Source organism: Bufo bufo, chromosome 2, assembly GCF_905171765.1.
Source record: "Bufo bufo chromosome 2, aBufBuf1.1, whole genome shotgun sequence".
NCBI lineage: Eukaryota > Metazoa > Chordata > Amphibia > Anura > Bufonidae > Bufo > Bufo bufo.
In genome coordinates this window covers 329524462-329542396 of record NC_053390.1, presented here as the reverse complement: position 1 = coordinate 329542396, position 17935 = coordinate 329524462, and the positions used below count along the sequence as shown (strand labels likewise).

At 40.5% G+C, this 17935-nt stretch overlaps 1 protein-coding gene across 1 annotated transcript in view; it reads left to right on the top strand.

Moving 5' to 3' along the window:
* The window catches only part of NTRK2 (neurotrophic receptor tyrosine kinase 2), a 292678-nt gene extending 276164 nt beyond the window's left edge, over nucleotides 1-16514 (top strand). Inside the window, exons 17-18 of the mRNA XM_040417023.1 lie at nucleotides 10375-10533; nucleotides 14247-16514. Coding sequence (XP_040272957.1) covers nucleotides 10375-10533; nucleotides 14247-14432 — 345 coding nt within the window. The 3' untranslated portion in view covers nucleotides 14433-16514. The remainder of the gene's footprint in view (nucleotides 1-10374; nucleotides 10534-14246) is intronic.
* The last annotated feature ends 1421 nt before the right edge of the window (nucleotides 16515-17935 follow it).

The window sequence follows — 17935 nt, the reverse complement described above, 5'->3', positions numbered from 1 at the left end:
GGTAGGGGCTACACAGGTATACTTAGGCCTTATCCAGGTGGTCATCATGAAGCTGCTCTCTCCCCTGCATCTCTGAATCTAGTCTGGTTGCAAGAGAGCGCACCTCTGGCCGGTTCGGGGTTTTATAGCCCAAAAGCAACCCCCTCCTCCTTCCTCAGGCATGTGACATCATAGTGTCACTGTGACGTATGCCTGCCTACAATCCCCAGAGTCCTCCCCCCCCCCCTAGTCCCAAAAATGCTGGGAGTAGGGGCATGGAGTTTTAGCCATGGGCAGAGGTGTGGAAAAACAGGTTCTCAGGTTCTTGATGTCTCTGGTTAGAAGGTCCCCTCACAAACGGTGCCAAAGCGTCTGATTGCTTTGGGCCTGAACAAAAGGGGACTAGATGCTAATCAGCTGTTATCCTACAGGCTATAACAACTCTGTTGATAACAGTTGGAATTGCATATATGCATATATATATCCACAGATGCTTGAACCGGGGGTATGAATGGGCAGCAATAAGCCCACATACATACTGTCATGCTGACATAAGTGTATATACATAGACACGTGTGCAAATACATACACACATATCTATATATACACACACCCTCGCATATATCTGGGGCATCACATACAGGGGACATATATAAGGGGGCACATATATATACTAATATAAGGGGGATTATAAGGGGGCACAGCTTCCAGGGACCACATATTTCCCACAGGGGCCACCATGAGCCCCTGGGGATCACCATGGGCATCACCCCATGATGCAGTGGTTAATGTATGCATATATATACCATACATGCCCGCACGTGTTTGCAGGCATGCATGGATATATATGCACACGTCTCAACCGTTCCTCAACATGAAGCTAGATTAATACTGTAATATACTGTGTAACATTCAAAGGGAGTCTGTCAGTAGGAAATTCACTGTTATAGACGGGGTCTGAATCTCTCGCTAACGCTGTGGCGAAAGACTCACGCATTCACTGTAAGTTCTAAGGCCAGACTAGGATGTACGACACGTGATCCAGGAAGTGGCCGCCGTGTCCACACGGGATTGCGGTGCAACTTAGATAACCCCTTTAACTGTACATTTGCATATGGGTTAAAAGTACAAGGGCTACAAAAATTTCCTGATGACAGGTTCTCTTTAAAGAAACACCCCTGTGAGTTGTTTTTTTTTTTAACCCCCATCAAGCCTCGATTAGTGATTAATTAAAACAAGAGCATTTAACTGGATTGAGCTTTCATAATGATACCACTGCCTTAGCAACCATGTTGGGACATTCTTCTCCCTCATCTTCTGCATAACGGACATGCTCCCCGCGCCTATGTTTGTAGGTTTTAGGAAGTGAGTCCCGCAGGCTGATGGTGACCGGACAGAATGTATAAAATGGAACTAGTTTTCAACTGGAAAAGAGCATTCAAAAAAGTAATATCTACACAGATATATCAATGGTATTCATACTGGTGTGTGCAAACAATCAAATTTTTCTTAGTTGTTTTCTTTAATATATTCCCTAATGCATGCCTAGAACTGAGTCATGATATAGGAGCTCTTCAAATATTAGTGAGTTATGAATTTAATAGACAGGTTCAGTGGTAGACAATGTGATCATTCTCTGTTTTCAAGGAGAGAATCAGACCAATTTGCTGCAAATTTTGCTACTAAATCTAGCTACAATATTTTCCTATGATTTGTTGAACAAGGGGACCCGTTAGTCAATATTTGATGATGAGTGATTAAACCAGTCTCCTTACATAGCATATATATGTAATATGTATTGCCTGATGCCTAGAAAACAAGCAATCTTTTCACTATAGTGCCCTCATGTGGATACTTTGCTGCGTGTTGACATTGCAAAAATGAACTGTAGAGAGTCAAATCCCAATTCTCTGCAAAAAAAAAAGCTGGCAAATCTCTGTACTCTGCCTTATCTAGATATTATTGAATGATATGGTGAATGGTTTTTTTTTGTTGTTTTTTTTTTTTACAACAGTTATATCAAATTTTAATTTGGAAATATAGGAACATCAGTGATATGAAGTTGGTGAATTGCACTATTGCATTAGAACATGTTAAGCTGGACGGTATAGGGTTACTTAAAATGATGTTATGATAGTGAATTAACTATAATATTGCTTTGTATGTGCTCCCTGGATATGGGGCCTTGTGGCTGTATTTACTATTACAGTATGGTTTTTACATTTTAGCAGCTTATTATTGTTATTTCCATCATATAATTTTCCAATGTAGGGTAGTTTGTCAGGCATATGCTAATTATTAGTGTGAGAGCAGTCATGTGACAGCTAATTTTCTAAGGTGAGAATAATAAAAAAATAAAAAAAAATAGCAGAAGGACCCGGCTTCGCACAGGTATATTTCATCTATTTCATTTAATGTTTGTGTGTGTTGTTAAAAGATATCGACAGTATCCCCCATAACAGTGACCTCTACAGTACCCTGACCCTTTAACAGTGAACTCCACAGTCCCCCACCCCTTAACACTGACCCCCCACAGTGCCCGTTCCTTAAAATGCTCCCTTAACAGTCACCTCACGGTAACCTGCCCCCTTAACAGTGACCTCTACATTGTGCGCCCCTTTAACAGTAACCTCCACAGCGGCCTGCTCCTTAACAGTAACATCCACAGTGAACGCCCCCTTTAACAGTGACCTCCACAGTGCCCGCTCCTTTAACAGTGACCTCGACAGCAGCTTCCCCTTTAATAGTGGCCCCTGCCCCCTTAACAGTGACCTCCACAGCGCCGTGCCCCTTTAATGCTAGGGCTACACGACGACATGTGTCGCACAATATTTTGTCTCAACAATTTTTATAATGATAGGCTATGGTGTCGCACTGTGACATGTGACATGCTGCGACTGCAACATGATAGTTGCAAAACATCCAAGATTTTTCTATTGCAGCATGTTGCATGTCACGATGCAACACCATAGACTATCATTATAAAAAGTGTCACGCGACAATGGTGCGACATCAATGTCGCTCGACACATGTAGCAGTGTAGTTGTGCCCTATGTGTCGTGCGACTTATTGTCGTGCGATACATGTCGTCGTGTAGCCCTAGCCTAAAGCTGACCTACAGCAGTGAAGAAAAATGTCTGTGTGTATGTGTGTATGTGACCGTGTGTATGGCAGTTGGGATATGAGTGAAAGACTTGCAGGCTTCTATTGGCTAATGAAGGTCATTTTTTGAGAATATCTCAGGAACGGTACGTCCTAGAGAGCTGAGACCCGGTCTATAACCTTCCCGGACACCTGATGTACCTGTGTGCCAAATTTGGTGAAGCTCGGTCCAGTCGTTTGGTCGTGCATAAAGAACAGACAGACAGACAAACTCATTTTTATATATATATATAAGAGATTATGAAGGTAATGAAATTATAGCAATAAGTACAGTAGGTTCCATCCTAAAATGTGACTTCTTGTCACCTTGGGTTTCCAAAATCTTTATAAAATTACTGTATCTTATGGCCTTATGCAGGGGGGGATTGGCAACTTTAAGTGGCCCTGGAAAAAAAAACTAAAAGTGGCTCAATGTAGTAGGCAGGTCTAAATTGACAGAAGGCAGGCCAACACAAGTAGATAGGGTTAACACAAGTAGGCAGGGACAAAAGAAGGAGGCAAGGCTAACAAAATACCTCCCTACCAGAACCAAATAACACAGTGGATCCAAACATACTGTCACCCACTCTACAATATTCAACTGTATCACTGTCCCAAGGAGTTGAGGAGGGCACCTGTGGTCGCTGGCCAGGTGCGTAAGTAGCATTAATTGATGCTGAGAACAACAGCTTGAGCAGCCCCCTGTGCATCAGCCCACCTGGAAATTTTCCTGTGAGGTCTTGGGCCAGTCCACCCATGGCCTTATGTCATTACCAATAGAAATTGGTGTACTGTACATCCTTATAACCAACAGTGCAATATACTACCCTATATGTTAACATGGAATTTCACAAAAAAAAAATCATGAGTGACTGCAGTTTAACTAAATATCTCAACCCAAGTTAGCTAAGATATGTGGTGTTCAGTAATGGAAAAGTGGTCACTACAGTGATATGAAAAAAAAAGACTTGATGACACCCCCCACACCCCACCCCACATGCACACACATTATTGTTAATCCATAACTAGACAAAGTACTAGATGTTTAAAGAAGGCCACCTGTCATGATCTCATTTTTTTCATAATGAATTAATGTAATAAATTCCCATGTGGCCATTGCTCATTTTTATAGTAAATGGGAGTTAGTCATGTTCACTTGGGATATCTATAGTATATAATCCTATTTTTATGTGAGCAAGTTGACATAATTTCATTAGCCATTCCTCCATGAAAAAGAGTAGTATTGTAGTGAGGAGCTATTGTCATCCTATGTGTCAAATTTACTTATGTGAACCTAAAGGGCAATACAAAATCACATAAATTGTCATAGCTGCCCTGTAGAAAACAATGATATACTAAGGGGAGAATTTATCATCAGTGGAATATTTAAAGTTAGTTTTGCATTGTCTGCGCTGGCGTACTTTATTTCTCATGTCTTTTGCTAGTTTTTTTTTAGCCTTAGACCTAACACTTTTGCCTAACATTCTCCACCCTCCTACTGGAGTGAGATTAAAACGCATTAACATAGCTAACCATGCCCACTGTCACACCCATATTTCAAAACTGGAGTGAATGGTGTAAAAATGCAAAAATTATTTGCAAAAACTGCAAAACGCAACAACTTTTTGAAGCCAGAATTCTGGGATGAGGGCATGATACTTCAGGGCTTAAATGTTTGGGTTAGTATTGCAAATACAGTATACAGAATAATTTCTGCACTGACTGGGGATCCAAATTGCCATTATACAGCTCTGTAACTCCAGCAAACCGTTCTCATTAGGGTGCAAGTGCTGTTTGATACAGGCATTAACAGGATTCATTACAAGGAAATATTTCTACATCTTATTTGTCCTTGTGCGGTGCAGTTATATGTTCTAAAGCATTTTTTGGCTTGTATTAGTGGGAAAAAAAGGGCTTATTAGCCGTTGTGTTGTGAAGTGCTAAAATTAGAGCCCTTTTTGGGGTGTATTAGTGACAAAAGTAAAATATATTTGCCCTTCAGCAGTGCAGTTATCTGTTGTAAAGCCTTTTGTGGCGTGTATTAGTGGAAAAAGAAAAAATATATTTGCTGCTCAGCGGTGCAGTTATCTGTTGTAAAGCCTTTTGTGGTGTGTATTAGTGGCAAAAGAAAAAATATATTTGCCGTTCAGCGGTGCAGTTATCTGTTGTGAAGCCTTTTGTGGCGTGTATTAGTGGAAAAAGAAAAAATATATCTGCCGTTCAGCGGTGCAGTTATCTGTTGTAAAGCCTTTTGTGGCGTGTATTAGTGGAAAAAGAAAAAATATGTTTGCCGCTTAGCGGTGCAGTTATCTGTTGTAAAGCCTTTTGTGGCGTGTATTAGTGGAAAAGGAAAAAATATATTTGCCGCTCAGCGGTGCAGTTATATATTCTAAAGGCGGATGCTCAACAGACAGGATCCGTATTTTTGGGGGTTATTGTTCTGATGGATGGGAGGAAGGGCAAAAAAATCAGTGACGTCAACACAAACTTACTGCTGACACCCTCTCCACTCTGTCGGAGGAGGCTCTACTTGTATAAGCGTTTAATAGAACAGGTTCTGTAGACATCTATGTGGAATCAGCTGACGACAGTGTAAAAGGAGTGCGCTTCTTCTTGGCTCTAACATCGACCTGTAAGGCTGAGTTCATACTTGAGTTATTTGGTCAGTTTTGACCCCGTGACTGAAGTTTGCAGTGATTCTAAGAGCGATGCCTGTTATCTGCATGTCATATGGACTCAGTGTTATTTCACTACCAGAGAAGGAAGTTCTGATCAGGCGCAAATCACTGGTAAGGCAGGTCTTGTGGATAAATTTTCTTTATTTCATAAATAGATACATAGAACAACGCGTTTCGGGGCCCAAAACGTCCCCTTCATCAGGTTATTAGGTAACCCTTACCTCAGACACAGTCTCCTTACCGGGTGTCAGCAGTTACAAAGTTGCTGGGAGTCGTACCCCTATTGATCACATATCCTGAAAATAGGCCATTAATATGAAAATTTTATGTTTATTTCTTTTAATTATATAGGGCCACCACATTTTGCAGCGCTTTACAGACATCATCATCACTAGCTGTCCTCAATGAGTCTTAATTCCCTGTCAGTATATCTTTGGAGTGTGGGAGGAATCCAGAGTTCCTGGAGAAAACCCACGCAGACGGAGAACATATAAACTCCATAATAACTGCAGACATCATTTATAATTAATATCATTCAGATTAAGTGTTGCATCCTTCATCAAATAACAATGGATAGATACATCCTGAGTAAAGATACAGTATGTGTTTAAGCTTTGTTGTCATTTAGAACCCAATTACAGATGAGCAAATTTCTTGAAATGTGTTTTGAGTCCAATTCGCGAAATCTTTGAAAAAGTTTGATTTGATCTGAATAAACTATGCTCTCTGGTCTTCTCTTTTTTTTAGTAGAGAGAGTTTTTGGTGGGAGTCAGTTCAATCTGTGTTTTTTCATAATAAGATTTTTTTTTTCCTATCGCTGTGCTTTCGTCCCCACGTAATGTGTCTCTGGAAAAGACAGATGCAAGTCAGTATCTTTTCCAAAAGGAAAGGAAAACTATCTCATACTAGGAACCCAGCTCTTTCTGGGTAACTACCCTTCAATAGAGCTGAGCAAAGAAATATGTTTGGCTGCCTGAGAGGCCTTGATTGGGGTACTAGTTATTCTTATGGAGGGTGCCTAGTATGCATGAGGAGTATCGTAAGTCAGTTAATGTTTCTCTGGGTTTCTGGGAAAATACATGAAAATTAACACATGAATATCTTGAATCCCAGGAACCCAGAAGCGTGTTGCTTGGACTACACTACTCCACACACATACTATGCATACCAGATCTCTCTATCTCTCAACTGAAATTAATCATAAAAAGGTTTATGAGAATTAGGGACAACTTCCAAACTGGTAGAATCAATTCATTTATCCTTAAATTCAGTGATTAAAATAACTGTGAATTCAATTCCCATTGGGTCAATGAGGATAGTATGCACAATGCTGGTGCTTGTAATACATATTCCTTTTGATTTATTCATTAATTTTTGTGGTCAGGCAATATCCCCTCTGCTGCTCTGAACTGGTTGCTATGAATATCATAATGGCTCTGAAAACCACAAAATCAAGATGATAATGAAGCTGTAATTGCTGAGGTGCTGGCCATTCTTTAAAGGGGCTTTTATTTATATATTGAGCATTAAAGATAGGGTTTTATGTCTAGATGAAGATGTTATGATGTGGTTTTTATGTAAAATTGTCTGTCACAGTAATGTATTGAAGTGAGTTAAGTTTTATTGAACAGATGATGGAGACATAACCGGAAACCGTGTCAATAAATAAAGCTGCAATGGATAGGCAAGGTGATGCGTATTGAGTGTCCTGGGCTTTTAGACACATTAACTCACTTTCAATGTCTTCCTACTGTCATTTTAAATGCTTGAAGTTACAACATTATTTTTTTTTTTTAAGTCAACCTCTATTATGTGGTGAACCACAAGATTATAATTCATTATACTGTGTGTGGTTTACCACATTATCCATACCACTAAAGAGTCTATTATTTTTCTTAGTTTTTCTTAAAGGGATCTACACATATTTCTATAAAGAAAATGTGCAAGGACTTTAAAGAGGGCCTGTAAGCTCTCCTGATATGTCTGTTTTAGCAACTATTTGCATCCCTCCTGCAATAACAATTCTGGAGAATCTAGTCTTAGGATTCTGTGTTGTTCTATTCCTTTATTATTCCTGCTAAAAGTTATGGATGAATTACTAGCAGTTTGCAATGAAGGTCTAAATTTGTGTTACCAGTTGGGGTGTGTCCCTGCACTGTTTTGCACTATCCAATAAGTGTTGCCAGTGTCACACTATGCAGGGACACGGCCCCAACTGGTAACACCCATCTGGACCTTCACTGCAAACTGTTAGCAATTCATAACTTCTAGCAGGAATGATAAAGGAATAGCATAACATAGTCATAAGAATATATGTTCCAAAATTATTCCATGGGGAATGCAAATAGTCACTAAAACAGACATCTCAGGGGAGGTGACAGGCCCTTTTTAAGATATTGCAGAAACAACTAATTTGTCTTTAATGAGACCTGATTGTTAAATTATTATTAATTGGTTGGCAATAGAAATATATAAACCTTAGTTATTTCTAAAACTTCGAAAAGTGGAATAAAATAAAAAGCTGAAATACAATTTACAATTATAAGAGTGCCGCAACGTGGAACATCATCCTAAGAGCTTACTCACAATGAAAAAACAGATCAGTGAAAAACAGATCGTTTCTATGTGCATTCTGTTTTTTTCTTAATCTCATTAATAGAAATTTACCCATGTCAAATGGGTTTGTGAATAGCCCCATTTACTTGGGTCACTGTTCTTTCCTTTTTAAAAGCAGATCGCACATAGAATAAAAACACTGACAGTTGGTTATTTCTGCACAAACCTTTGCTCCTGGTTTCGTGAGTTTCCAGATAACGGCTTAAATAGCACCAACATATGTCACCATTCACATCAACCCCTGTCATCAGTGAGGTTTACAATGTAATTTCCCTATCTCAAACACACACTAGGGCAAATTTAACCAAAATAATCAACCTAGTTGTATGCTTTGGGGAGGTGGAAAACAATGTTTGGTTACATTCAAACACTGGACCCCACAGAGTAAATTTAATGCCATATAATTATAAAAAAAGAAAAAAAAAACTGTGTATACATAAATAGATTAAAATGCTTAAAAGTAACATAACATGGAAAGTAAAGTTGAGAACAGTTAGGGTCCATTCACACGTCCGCAATTTCGTTCCGCATTTTGCGGAACGAAATTGCGGACCCATTCACTTTTGGAATTGCGGACCCACACTTCCGGGTCCGCAATTCCGTTCCCGAAAAAAATAGAAAATGTCCTATTCTATAGTGCCGGCAATGTGCGGTCCGCAAAATGCGGAACGCACATTGCCGCTGTCCTTGTTTTGCAGATCCACGTTGCGGAAGTGTGAATGGACCCTCATATTGTTAATGTTAAATCATTACCTATGGGACATTGTTGGTACAGTACGTCTCTTTGGGCTCAAAGAGGTTAAATGGGCGTAAAAAAAAGACTGCCTTTATATAATCAGCTCTGGTCTCAAGCTAAGAAAAATAAAATCTTGTTTATGTCAGCTAGTTATTGCACAATGGAGCCAGTATTATAATAATTTACAAGATACACAGAATACACCAGACTCGAGAAGGTCTAGCGCTTGTACGTGTATCAGATGTCCAGTCTGTGCTTGGTTCCCAGCTCCTACACTGTCTATGACGAAAGTCTGAGTCTGAGCTAATGCACTGTTAAGTGATGGTCTTTATGGTCATGTAAATGGGTGCATGTTTATAAAGTGATTGTGCTTACAGTCCATAAAGCACTTTATTGGGGGGATTTCTGATTTAGCCCCACAAGGACACAGCCTATTTTGAGCTTCATTATGCAGCATTTTATTTTCTCTTTTTTTTTTTTTGCATTTCAATAGTTTTTTTTTATTGGCACCATCTTGGTACATTGTAAAACTTTTATAATTTTTATTTTGTGGTGATGGCATGAAAAAACCGCAATTCCACCATTGTACTGGATTTAGATTTTTAAGGCGTTCACCGTACAGTATAACTGACATGATAACTTTAATTTGCAGGTCAGCATGATTTAAGACTGCTTATCTAAGTTTACACCGTCATATATTAGACAGGATTAGTAAATCTGTCCCTCTCTTTACATTTAGATGCTTAAAACATATTCATCAATCAAATGATGCCATTTTGTTTTCATGCGACTGCACTCACTATATGGATACATCTACATTAGTGTTATGATTAGATACATAAAGCTCTTGGTATAGCTTAGGGTAGATCTTAACCCTCTGATTTCTAAGTAATTACATAAATGAATAAACACAAATAAGAAGAATACATATACTGTAGATGTATAGGCATCTGTAACAGAACATTTCTATAGATATTAGATACTTTCATCGCTCCTGCTCTTCATGCTGAGTCTGTCATTGTGGTTGAATCTTTCATGCATCTTCAGAAATACTAGAACATGCATGACTAGCTTAAGTTAAAATGATAAGCTTTCCCTAAAACTATGGACATTTGTATACAAAATCAATTACTGATGAAGTCATTTTTTCCCTTTAAGTATATATTTGCACATTCTGTCATCATATTAGATATTTTAGTGTAACATACCCTTTTTTGTCTTTAGGTTGGAGGGCATACTATGCTACCTATCCGTTGGATGCCTCCTGAGAGTATCATGTATAGGAAATTCACAACAGAAAGTGACGTCTGGAGTCTCGGAGTGGTGCTATGGGAAATTTTCACTTATGGAAAGCAACCATGGTACCAGCTATCGAATAATGAGGTTTGTACATATCCTATGCAACACTGCAAGGGAAATACCGTATGAAATGAAATAGGCGCCCCTGTAAAAATGAATAGGTGACCCTGAAATAAGTGACAGACTGCTTTTTCTAGTGTCTTTCTGCTGGAGTATCTAGAAGGGGTGTTTTCTTTGTTGTCCAAATGGAGGAGGTTTAACTTATAAACTGTCTGAAATGTACAACTAGGAACTATAATATATTGTGTATTTGAAAACAGTTTGTATTTCCTCTAAGAAATTATTTTTTTACTTGCATAATGCTCATATATTAGATTTAGGATTTGGTATCCTATCAGTTATATTAAAGGTTGTAAGCTAATTAGTTTCAAAGCATACTCTATATGTACAGTATATTGTGCATTGTAGTAGTCCTCTCAGCTGCTTCATTTTGATATTTTTTCCACTCAGAAAAATTGTACAATTTGTACATGACCAGTTGCAAAAATGTTGGGCATATGTGAATTTAGCAAAAGTGCTATCCGGTACATGCAGAACCGCAAATCCCCAATAAAATCTGCATTAAAAATTGTGTACCATACTTTAATGCAAGTTTGACTAAGGCTGAAACTTGCAGCACACTCTAAAACCCATGCAGAAAGTCTACCCCACGTGCACATGCCCTTAGAAAATCCTTCTATAATGTACAGGGGTGGACTGTGAACTTAAAGTGGCCCTGGAAAGAAAAACTAAAAGTTGCTCAAGTTGTAGGTGAGTCCAAATTGACAGTAGGTAGGGATAATAGAAGTAGGCAGGGTCATCAATACCATAGTCCAGCCCAAAATACCGCCCCAGCAAAACCAAATACCACAGTGCAGCATAAAATACTGGCCTATCACCATACAGGACAATGATACAGTTGAATTCTGGAGTGCACCTATGGCTGTTGGTCACGTGCATAAGTACCTGATGCTCTTACATTAATTAATGCTGACAGAATCAGAGGAGGGCTTGGGCGGCCCCCTGGGCATTAACCCACCGGGTAATTTCCCTTGTCGTCTATGGCCAGTCTGCCCCTGATAATGTATATAAATGCTTTGATGTGGCAGAGACTGGTGCAGAAAATCTGCATACACTTTATAACTTAGATCATAGGCCTCATGCACACGACCGTTGTGTGCATCCGTGGCCGTTGTGCCGTTTTCCGTTTTTTTTCACGGACCCATTGACTTTCAATGGGTCCGTGGAAAAAACGGAAAATGCACCGTTTGGCAGCCGCATCCGTGAGCCGTGTTTCCTGGCCGTGAAAAAAATATGACCTGTCCTATTTTTTTCACGGCCAACGGTTCACGGACCCATTCAAGTCAATGGGTCCGTGAAAGAACACGGATGCACACAAGATTGGCATCCGTGTCCGTGATCCGTGGCCGTAGGTTAGTTTTTATACAGACGGATCCGAAGATCCGTCTGCATATAAGCTTTTTCAAAGCTGAGTTTTCACTTCGTGAAAACTCAGAACCGACAGTATATTCTAACACAGAAGCGTTCCCATGGTGATGGGGACGCTTCTAGTTAGAATACACTACAAACTGTGTACAAGACTGCCCCCTGCTGCCTGGCAGCACCCGATCTCTTACAGGGGGCCGTGATCAGCACAATTAACCCCTTCAGGTGCGGCACCTGAAGGGGTTAATTGTGCAGATCACAGCCCCCTGTAAGAGATCAGGGCTGCCAGGCAGCAGGGGGCAGACCCTCCCCCCCCCTCCCCAGTTTGAATATCATTGGTGGCCAGTGCGGCCCCCCCCTCCCTCTATTGTAATAATTCGTTGGTGGCACAGTGTGCGCCCCCCCCCTCCCTCCCGCTATTGTAATAATTCGTTGGTGGCACAGTGTGCGCCCCCCATCGGCCCCCCCTCCCTCTATAGCATTAACAACATTGGTGGCCAGTGTGCGGCCTCCCATCTCTCCCCCCCCCCCCCCATCATTGGTGGCAGCGGAGTTCCGATCGGAGTCCCAGTTTAATCGCTGGGGCTCCGATCGGTAACCATGGCAACCGGGACGCTACTACAGTCCTGGTTGCCATGGTTACTTAGCAATAGTACAATAGTAGTAGATTCATACTTACCTGCTCCAGGCTGCTGCTGCGATGTTCGTGTCCGGCCGGGAGCTCCACCTACTGGTAAGTGACAGGTCGGTGCGGCGCATTGCTAAATGAACTGTCACTTACTAGTAGGAGGAGCTCCCGGCCGGACACGAACCTCGCAGCTCCCAAGCTCCCAGGTAAAGTATGAATCTTTTACTATTGTACTATTGCTAGTAACCCGCTGCCACCAATGATCGGGGGGGGGGGGGGGAGATGGGAGGCCGCACACTGGCCACCAATGTTGTTAATGCTATAGAGGGAGGGGGGGCCGATGGGGGGCGCACACTGTGCCACCAACGATTTATTACAATAGAGGGAGGAAGGGGAGGGGGGCACACTGTGCCACCAACGAATTATTACAATAGAGGGAGGAGGGGGGGGGGGCCGCACTGGCCACCAATGATATTCAAACTGGGGAGGGGGGGGTCTGCCCCCTGCTGCCTGGCAGCCCTGATCTCTTACAGGGGGATATGATAGTACAATTAACCCCTTCAGGTGCGGCACCTAAGGGGTTAATTGTGCTGATCACGGCCCCCTGTAAGAGATCGGATGCTGCTAGGCAGCAGGGGGCAGTCTTGTACACAGTTTGTAGTATATTCTAACTAGAAGCGTCCCCATCACCATGGGAACGCCTCTGTGTTAGAATATACTGTCGGAAATGAGGTTTCACGATCTCACTCATATCCGACAGTATATTCTAACATAGAGGCGTTCCCATGGTGATGGGGACGCTTCAAGTTAAAATATACCATCGGATTGGAGAAAACTCCGATCTGATGGTATAAAAGGGACTCCAGACTTTACATTGAAAGTCAATGGGGACGGATCCGTTTGAAATGGCACCATATTGTGTCAACGTCAAACGGATCCGTCCCCATTGACTTGCATTGTAATTCAGGATGGATCCGTTTGGCTCCGCACGGCCAGGCGGACACCAAAACGACTTTTTTTTCATGTCCGTGGATCCTCCAAAAATCAAGGAAGACCCACGGACGAAAAAACGGTCACGGATCACGGGAAAACGGAACCCCGTTTTGCGGACCGCAAAAAAATACGGTCGTGTGCATGAGGCCATAGTCTGAATCCCAAAACTTCAACATGAAGAAAATGTGCAAAATGAAGCTGTGTATATAGTGTATCTATTTTAGCTCCATTTCTACTCAAACATAACTAATTGCAATATGTATGCCCTATGGTTTTGTAGTTTTACCTTTACTATTTCGTGCACATTAAGGATACATTCACACGTAAACACTGAGGGGGAGATTTATCAAGACCGGTGCTTTCTGCGCTGTTCTTGATATCTCTTGCGCTGTCAGAGGATGCGCCAAATTTATGATGAGGTGCATGCCACATATTAGGCACATTCTCTGGCAGTCCATGTGCCTAAGCAGATCTTCCACAGCTCTGAGCTGCATAGATTTCTGGCTCATTTCCAGGTGATTTTCCTTTTCTGCTGCTGATTTTCTGCTGTGGCCAGATGTCAACCCATCCATACATTTTCTTTTGGGACTAGAAAAGAAACATTTCCCACTGAAAAATGCATCACTGAATGAATCTGTAAAAAACAAAAACTGATGGTAACAGTAACCTGAAATATCCTTCTCTCATGTAGGTGATTGAGTGTATAACTCAAGGCCGAGTTTTGCAACGACCTCGCACTTGTCCGAAGGAAGTCTATGACCTAATGTTAGGCTGCTGGCAAAGGGAGCCTCACATGAGGCTGAACATCAAAGAAATCCACAGCCTCCTTCAGAACTTGTCCAAGGCATCCCCTGTTTACCTTGACATTCTTGGCTAGATGATGAAGGTGTTACCTATATGGGCTTGATGAATGAATGTGGTGAACAGCCGCTGGACTCCATGAAATTTGTTATAACCTCTGACAGTATTATTAACAAAGATGCTGAGAAGCTATCAAAGGGCAAGCAACACAAAGTTCTCCATCTGTACAATACATAATATAATTGACAATACATTAACAAGTTGTATCTTTTTATCCTGAGCCTATCTCTTCTTTTACTTCTTCCTTTTCTCTTCTGTCTATGTTTGATTGTCTCTCACTGTCTTTCCTACTCCGTGCTTATGCCTTTATGTAACTCAGCATACATAGACAAAGGCCTTAAAACCGTATCTGTTAATCAGCAGGCTCGCATGTCTGTCCACCACATCTAACAATGCCTTCTTGTATTCCTGCCTTTGATGTGGATGAAAAAAAGGGAAAATATTGTATGACACAAACTTGTCAACTTCTGCTATACATTCATGTAGACGTTCTATTGACTGTTGCTCACCTCTACGTTTCTGGCTACGTGCACTAATGACAGACAGTTTCTGGACATCAGGAGGAAGTATTTGCAGACGTGCGTTGGTGGTAGTAAGGAGACATGCCAATGGGAAGACGTTAAACCATCTACCTAAAATAAAAAACCTGAAGAAACACAATCAATGCATACTATTCTGAAGAGAATAAATCCACCCTGCTTTGTTTGTGGCTAGTCCTTTGTCACCATATACTCCATGGTAGAAAGAAACACATTGTTTGCTTCTAGCAAAATGCCATACCTCTCGTCATCATTTTCTTTTCTAACTGCAGTAAACCATTGTTAGAGGCTGAATCGTCCGTTTTAAAAGACTGGAATCATCACAATGTGATGCAGAATTTATCTGATACAACGTCCAACAGACAATCTCTGTCACTGACCAGTTTACAAAGCTGTTCTGTACAACTCAAAGAATACACATGAAGAGTGGAGGCTAAGAAGCTCGGAAAAAGCTTGTTTTTTTTGTATGGCGATGGACAGATGTGATATGGGAAGCTTAACAAGTGTATGTTATTGTGGAGGAATAATAGCCTCAGATGAGGGCTGCTGCTGCTATTCTGTTCTGGTAACAGGGTCAGTAGGCAATGTCACAACCAAAAGGTGTTTGATGCACATTCAATGGTTGGTGGCTACCTTGGTTTTTCTTTTTTATTAATAGTTTTTCATCCATGGGCTCTGGATTAAAGTTTATATTTCTCTATATTACCTTGTAAAAACAAAAATGTGGCAGCCTTTCAACAAATGTATGTGATGTTAATCTTGGAGGCAGCGCATGCGTATATATGTTACCGGCATGATGTGTCCAATGCAAAGATATTGAAAGTTGTTCCCCAGTACACATACAGTAATGGGATCGACCCTGTATCACAGTCAAATTTACCATAGTGTAGAGAATTATCTTTCGAGACAACAGGTAAGGCCCTATTGTAACGCCATGCATTCCTCTGTGTGGGGGTTCGTTTTTGAAGAATGTAGTAGCACAGTAACGGAATCTACCATTTGTATAGGTACATGTAAATAAATACAGTATGTTGACTTAAAACTGGTAATTGTAAAATATATTTGAGAGTTAAGAAAAATTATATGAGTATTAGCCTCTGTAATCGAGGCATTAGTAAATAAATTAATCTCATCTCTTGGCGTCTACTAATGATTGTAACACATCTCTATCAAGGTTTTAAAGCAAATTCTAAAAGTGAATCAATGATACTTGTACAGACGTGATTTGTGCTATTGCTTTGGTACATTGTTTGAACTTCTACTCTTGAGTTACTATGTATACTTTTTCACACCCGTTTGCAGTAAAAAAAAATATATACAAAAGTGTTGCCTATTTGCTAAGTTAAGATGGAACAGGCAATATGTACTGCTTGTGAAGAAAATGAAAAACTATGGAGCGGGCATGAATGTTCGATTTTCTCAAACACCTACCTATAGAATAGTTCAACTGCTACAGTTCCATTTTCTCTAAACCTACCGTAAATCTCAAGTTAGACGCTGAGATGTACAGGATACATACATTGGGATTATAAAAAATAAATGCCTTTTAATGCTAAAAATCAGTTTTCCTGAATTTTTCTGACAAATGGTTATTTATTATTATGATGTAATGAACAATTATGTTGTACAACCCATGGGAACTACAGACTAATGTGATGAGTGAATTTCTTAAAATTTGATGAAGATTCGGTTTGGCCAAATCAGTCAGGAGATTCAATTCAAGTCTGAATAAATTCAATCAAAAAGGGATCCAATTGCCTTGAAAAGTTGTGGATGACACTCTCTTAGGACTGTATGCCACTCATTTCAAGCTCTTTAATGCCAAGTCAGCATTCGTAATCTTAAAGTGACAGCGACATGTATGGCTATGGGTAAACACATAGCTGCTATAGGTAACAAAATTAATTGTAGGATTTTTTAGTTTTAGTTTAACCTGTACAGTACCAGCGCTGTACATGTACAGCGCTGGCTACTGTGTCCAAAATCCCTACAGTGCGCTGATCGGGCTGGTGCAGGGGCACCACTTGGAACTGAACCCGAGTTCGGGAAAAGTTTTTTTACAGTATAAATCAATTTCGGAAGTTATTATGCGAAGTCTCGCGAGACTTTGCGAAGTAATAACTTTGGCTCATCGGAGCCAATACATTGTAATACTGTATGGAGCGCTCGCTCGGTACAGTATTAAAATAAAGTTTTATGCAAATCGACTTTGGATGTTTCATCCGAAGTCGATTCACTCATCCCTAAAAAATTATAATCTAAATAAATTCAGTCCCCAATGAGGTCCTCTATAAAAATACAGACTTGTAAAAAACCTTTCAGACAAAAATACCTAAATACAGAACCCAGACCATACCCACTAAAGACATTCAGACAAAAGACCAGAATCCCTAATTGCAAACACCATACACTAGCTAATACAAACCCCAAACACGTACATACAGATACTCTGACTTTCTCACTTCAGCAAATGGCATTTATCATGTAGGGAAAGTTAAAAGTTAGGAACTTACTAATGTATTGTGATTGTCCATATTGCCTACTTTGCTGGCCTGATTAATTTTTTTCATCACATTATACACTGCTCATTTCTAGAGTTTACAACCACCCTGCAATCCGGTGGCCGTGCTTGCACACTACAGGAAAAAACTCCAGCCTTTCTGGGTGCTGGGACCGGGGTAATGCATATAGGCTGGCGCTTTTTACTATAGTGTGCAAGCACGTCCACCACTGCTGGATTGCAGGATGGTCATCATAACCCCTAGCGTATAATGTGATGGAAAAATGAATCAAGCCAGCAAAGGAAGTAATATGGATAATCAGAATACATTATTAAAGGTGTTGTCTAAGTTATTTGTTTTTGTTCTTTGCATGTTTATAACTAAGAAAATGTGAGAAGTTTTTAATTCACTTACTTAGCTGAGGGTCACATGACCTGCTATGTAAGCTTCTTTCCCTGCTCTGATGAAATTCTGTGAAG